The following is a 3,869-nucleotide window of genomic DNA, read 5'->3' as shown; positions in this document are numbered from 1 at the left end:
AATTTGCACAAACGGTGTGCGATTTGCCCCTTTTGTGTTTTCCTTTCTGACTTGGAGGTAAAGAGAACCCCTTGCCCCCCACTGACTCTCTGTTTACTCAACTGGGAGAGATTTCACACCCAGCAACACAGTTCTCCCTCCCTGAGCCCCTTTTCCTATATCTTCATTCCCCTCCCCTCCCCTACCCGTCAGGGAGCCCATCCTTGCACGGCCCTGAATAATTTATGAGTCCAGGCAGGCCTTATAAAAGGGTCTCCCAGGAAAAGCCAAAAGAGTGCGGGAGATTCTGAGAAATAGGAGGACCCCACAGCCTGCCTGGCCGTGACACCCTAAGGATGGACCCTGCTGCTCGCGCCCCAGCCCCGGCCCTGGCCCCGGCCTCAGCCCCAGCCCTAGCACAAGGCCCCCTGGCGCTCCCTGGCCTGGGAAACCCATCGCCCCTTCTCTCCTCTAGACAAGAAGTAGACAGAAGTGAACGGTAAGTGGAACTTGGCCCTTGGCAATTTGAACTCAGTCTTAGTGGGGTTCCTGGGAGAGGAAAGGAAATGAGATGTCCAGGGCACCCCTGTTCTCTGTGCCCCCTCCCCATCTCAGGCGCCAATATCTCAACTGGCTCTTCACGTCACTAATCCTTCTGGCTGGCAGGAGGGGACTTGGGGACAGTGGGCATTGCCAAAGCTGAAAGCCAAGCAGCCAGGCCCTCATGGGCCAAGTCGCCCAGTCCACCGAGGGGCAAAGGGGGAGATTGCCATGAAATGTGGGTTGAACATGACCTAGGCTGCAGAGAGGGGAAAGAGGTCCAAAGTCCCCAGAGGTCTGTGACTGAAGGACCGTCTCTTTCCTGACCACCCCATAAGATTTCCATTTGCTCTTTTCCTACCTTTGGCAGGAAAATGTAGTGGGGAAGCAGTGGACCCAGAAATATTTTTGGCCCCTTTCCCCAGCCCAGGAAGAGGGTAGAACTGTGAGCTCTACTTCCTGGAGCAGGGGCAAGATAGTTTTCACCCACCCCTCATTCATTCCTCCAAACATTTACCGTTCACCAAACATTTACAGAAACACCTACCGTGTACCAGGCATTACGCTAGGTGTTGGGGATTCAAATATGATTGAACATAAATCTGCCCTTAAGAAGCTCTAAGGCGAGTAAACAGATAATCACCGAACAGTGTGATAACACTGTGGAAGCAGAGAGGAGGGGCATCTGTCCTGACCTGGACTCAGGGTCCTTAAGAAATGCTTCCTGAAGGAGATGGAGTCCGAGCCACGTTTTTGGCAGGCCTCTTTTGTTATCTCAGGGAGCCCCGTCTCTTCTCCCTCCACCAGCTGATCTCTCCCCTTTGTCCTAGAGGAGCTTGTCTTTGGAGACCCTGGCTCTACTCTACAAATGACCTCCCAAGGCAGGTGAGGAAACCTGTGGATTTGGTGAGTTTGAGCCCCTGTTCCATGTGTTCGTGCACACATACATGACCACGTTCAGGCACGCTGAACTGGTCCCTTCCCAGAGAGCCCCCGACCTCTGTCCAGGGCTGCAGTCCCCGGAAAGCACCTTCCCAGCCTTGCCCACTTTTGATTCCCACAACAGCTCTGGGAGGAAGGCGGAGCTGAGGTTTCTGGGTAATTTAGAAGATGAAGAGCCTGAGGTCCAGAGTGCGGGAGGGATGAGGGCAGGCTCCACAGCACGTCCGCGGTGCAGCTGGCACTAGCGTCCCGGTCTCCTGGCACCCAACCCCGGTGCTCTCGCCCACCTCCACTCCGCCCCTGCATCTTGTCTGCTCCAGTAGGACTCTGTCCCCTGGACGGTCTCCAAACAGGTGTTAGAACAGGAGCAGGAAAGCAAACAACCCCCCGGACTCTGTCCACTTGTTGTTCAACTAGAACCAGGACAGACCCCCTTACTGGGGGGGTGGGGACTGGACCCCAGAGATGTCTGAGGTCTCTTCTAGACCATCTTACCTACAGGTTGCTGACCCCTGATACGGAAGAGGCAGTTATCTGGCCATGCACTGTGAGCCACATGCTAGCTTTTGCTTTGGACAGGCTGCCGGTGGGGCAACAGGTGCCGAGGTCACCAAGGTTGACTCTGAGTTCCATCACCCTGTCAGGTAAGCTTCTGGCACCAGACTTGGAACTTGACATAGATCCATTCGCCCTTTGAATCCTCACAACAGCCCTGTGAGGCAGGAGGAGGGAGGCACTGCTATGATCACTATTTCATAGACCAGGAAACAGAAGCCCAGAGAGGTTAAGGGACTTGGCCAAGGTTGCCTTCCCTGGGGTCATTGTCAATGACCCCTAAGCCCCTATGGAGGGGTCAGTGAAGAAAGCCTTAGTAGGAGATGGAGGACACAGGGCTAGAGAATGCTTGGCTGGAGGCCTTCAGAGGTGGGCGGTGGGATCAGTGTCAGGACTGATACATGCCGGGGCTGGGGCTCCCCACAGCTATGAGCTATGGACCTTCCTGTCTGGAGCCATTTTGTAACAATCCAGAAGGTTCTGTTACAAAGCACCCTTTCTTCTTTTCCCTCTCATCCCATTACTGCAGGTAGAAGGGGTTTACGGGCTGGCTTCCTTCTTGGCCCTACTGACCCCTCTGCACATATGCGCCCTAAGTGGGGGCCGTGTTTCTTCTCTGTCCACAGGCTCTTCTGGCCTAAATCCCGTTCCTTTGACTACCTGTACAGCGATGGGGAGATTTTACTGCAGAACTTCCCTGTCCAGGCAACCATCAACCTCTATGAGGACTCAGCCAGCGAGGAAGAGGAGGACAAAGAAGAGGAGGAGGAAGCAGATGAAAAAGGGTCAGAAGGGTGTGTGAAGGCGCCAGGGCCAGCGCCGCACAGGGCCTCAGCTCCCTCTCCCTCCCTGCTCCTGACCTGTCCCAAGTGAGCCAGTCAGAGTCTAATTGGGGTCCGGTATGCCTGGCAAGGCTTCAGGGCATCGATTAGCCAGGAATCTCCAGGCACAGCTCTCTGGATTGAAAGTTGGGTCCTCAAGACACCGGCTCACCCTGGCTATACTCAACAGGCCTGCGAGCCCAGGCCTCTGGCATCTCACTGGGCTGCTGTTGTGTTGCCAGTGAGAGCGTCCTAGGAAGCCTAGGGGAAGGAAGACTTGCTTTCTGAAGCCCCCAGGGAGCAGATGAGGACAGAGCATTGCCACGCAGAGGGGAACCGTCACTCTTCAGGGCTTTTTGACTCCCCAGCCTTCTACGTGGCCACATACTCCTGTCTCCCCATGGAAAGCCTGACTTCTGGCTTCACCTCCACGGATACGATACCAACACCAGATGCAAGCACAGCTGGGGTGCCTTTCTGATGGAACTTGCAGGAAAGGAAGGGGACATCGAAAAACTCAACTTGTTTTGGGGACCTCCCCCCCTTTGGCCCTTGTCTACTGGGGTCTGTGTGTTGGCATGAGATGAATCAGGAGAAAAATAAACTAGATGATGTTTACCTTTTTTCCTGGAACTGGACTGATTTCTTAACTGAACTCTGCCCGCGTTGTGAACGCATGGGGAGAGGGTCAGACACCAGCTCAAGGCCACTTCATTGCTCTACCTGAGGTCAGTTGACAGATCCTTCTTCATGGGAATGTACCGCGGGAGGCCCAACATGGAGCCAGGCCCTCTTCGTCAGCTTGTGCAATCAGGCTTGATTAAACCTCAAAGACAGCTTGGAAAGGGAACAAAAAGGCCTCCAGAGGGCAGCTTAAATGTCGGAAGCAGGGCTGGGGCTGGGAGAAGAGGTGAGAGGTGCAGCCTTGGTTATGAGCCTGTGCCTGTGGGGAGGGGCCTTGGGAGGCTACTAAGTCCTATCAATTTTACCTTCTCAAGTCCCTTTGTATCTGCCACAGCTCAGGCCCTCAGG

General features: G+C 54.7%; 1 protein-coding gene across 2 annotated transcripts; it reads left to right on the top strand.

The window, feature by feature from the left end:
* The first annotated feature begins 335 nt into the window (after nt 1-335).
* RIPPLY1 (ripply transcriptional repressor 1) lies at nt 336-2,963 on the top strand. 2 transcript variants are annotated; one of them, XM_012537341.3, is made up of 4 exons: nt 336-478; nt 1,350-1,425; nt 2,041-2,105; nt 2,643-2,963. In XM_012537341.3, exons 1-4 carry the CDS (start codon nt 336-338, stop codon nt 2,887-2,889), a joined length of 531 nt encoding a protein of 176 aa, XP_012392795.1. In that variant the 3' UTR covers nt 2,890-2,963. The 2 variants fall into 2 exon arrangements, with proteins under 2 accessions (XP_012392795.1, XP_033264758.1); XM_033408867.2 differs by lacking the exons at nt 1,350-1,425; nt 2,041-2,105.
* Nucleotides 2,964-3,869: the final 906 nt, after the last annotated feature.

Source organism: Orcinus orca, chromosome X (assembly GCF_937001465.1).
Source record: "Orcinus orca chromosome X, mOrcOrc1.1, whole genome shotgun sequence".
Classification (NCBI taxonomy): domain Eukaryota; kingdom Metazoa; phylum Chordata; class Mammalia; order Artiodactyla; family Delphinidae; genus Orcinus; species Orcinus orca.
This window is presented reverse-complemented; position numbering and strand designations above follow the sequence as displayed.

What these genes read in the sequence shown, in the direction of transcription:
- RIPPLY1 (XM_012537341.3), top strand. Translation starts at nt 336, where the DNA reads ATGGACCCTGCTGCTCGCGCCCCAGCCCCGGCCCTGGCCCCGGCCTCA. An exon ending in GAAGTAGACAGAAGTGAACG is followed by an intron (nt 479 to 1,349) that starts GTAAGTGGAACT and finishes CCTTTGTCCTAG; the next exon opens with AGGAGCTTGTCTTTGGAGAC. An exon ending in TGAGGAAACCTGTGGATTTG is followed by an intron (nt 1,426 to 2,040) that starts GTGAGTTTGAGC and finishes TGCTTTGGACAG; the next exon opens with GCTGCCGGTGGGGCAACAGG.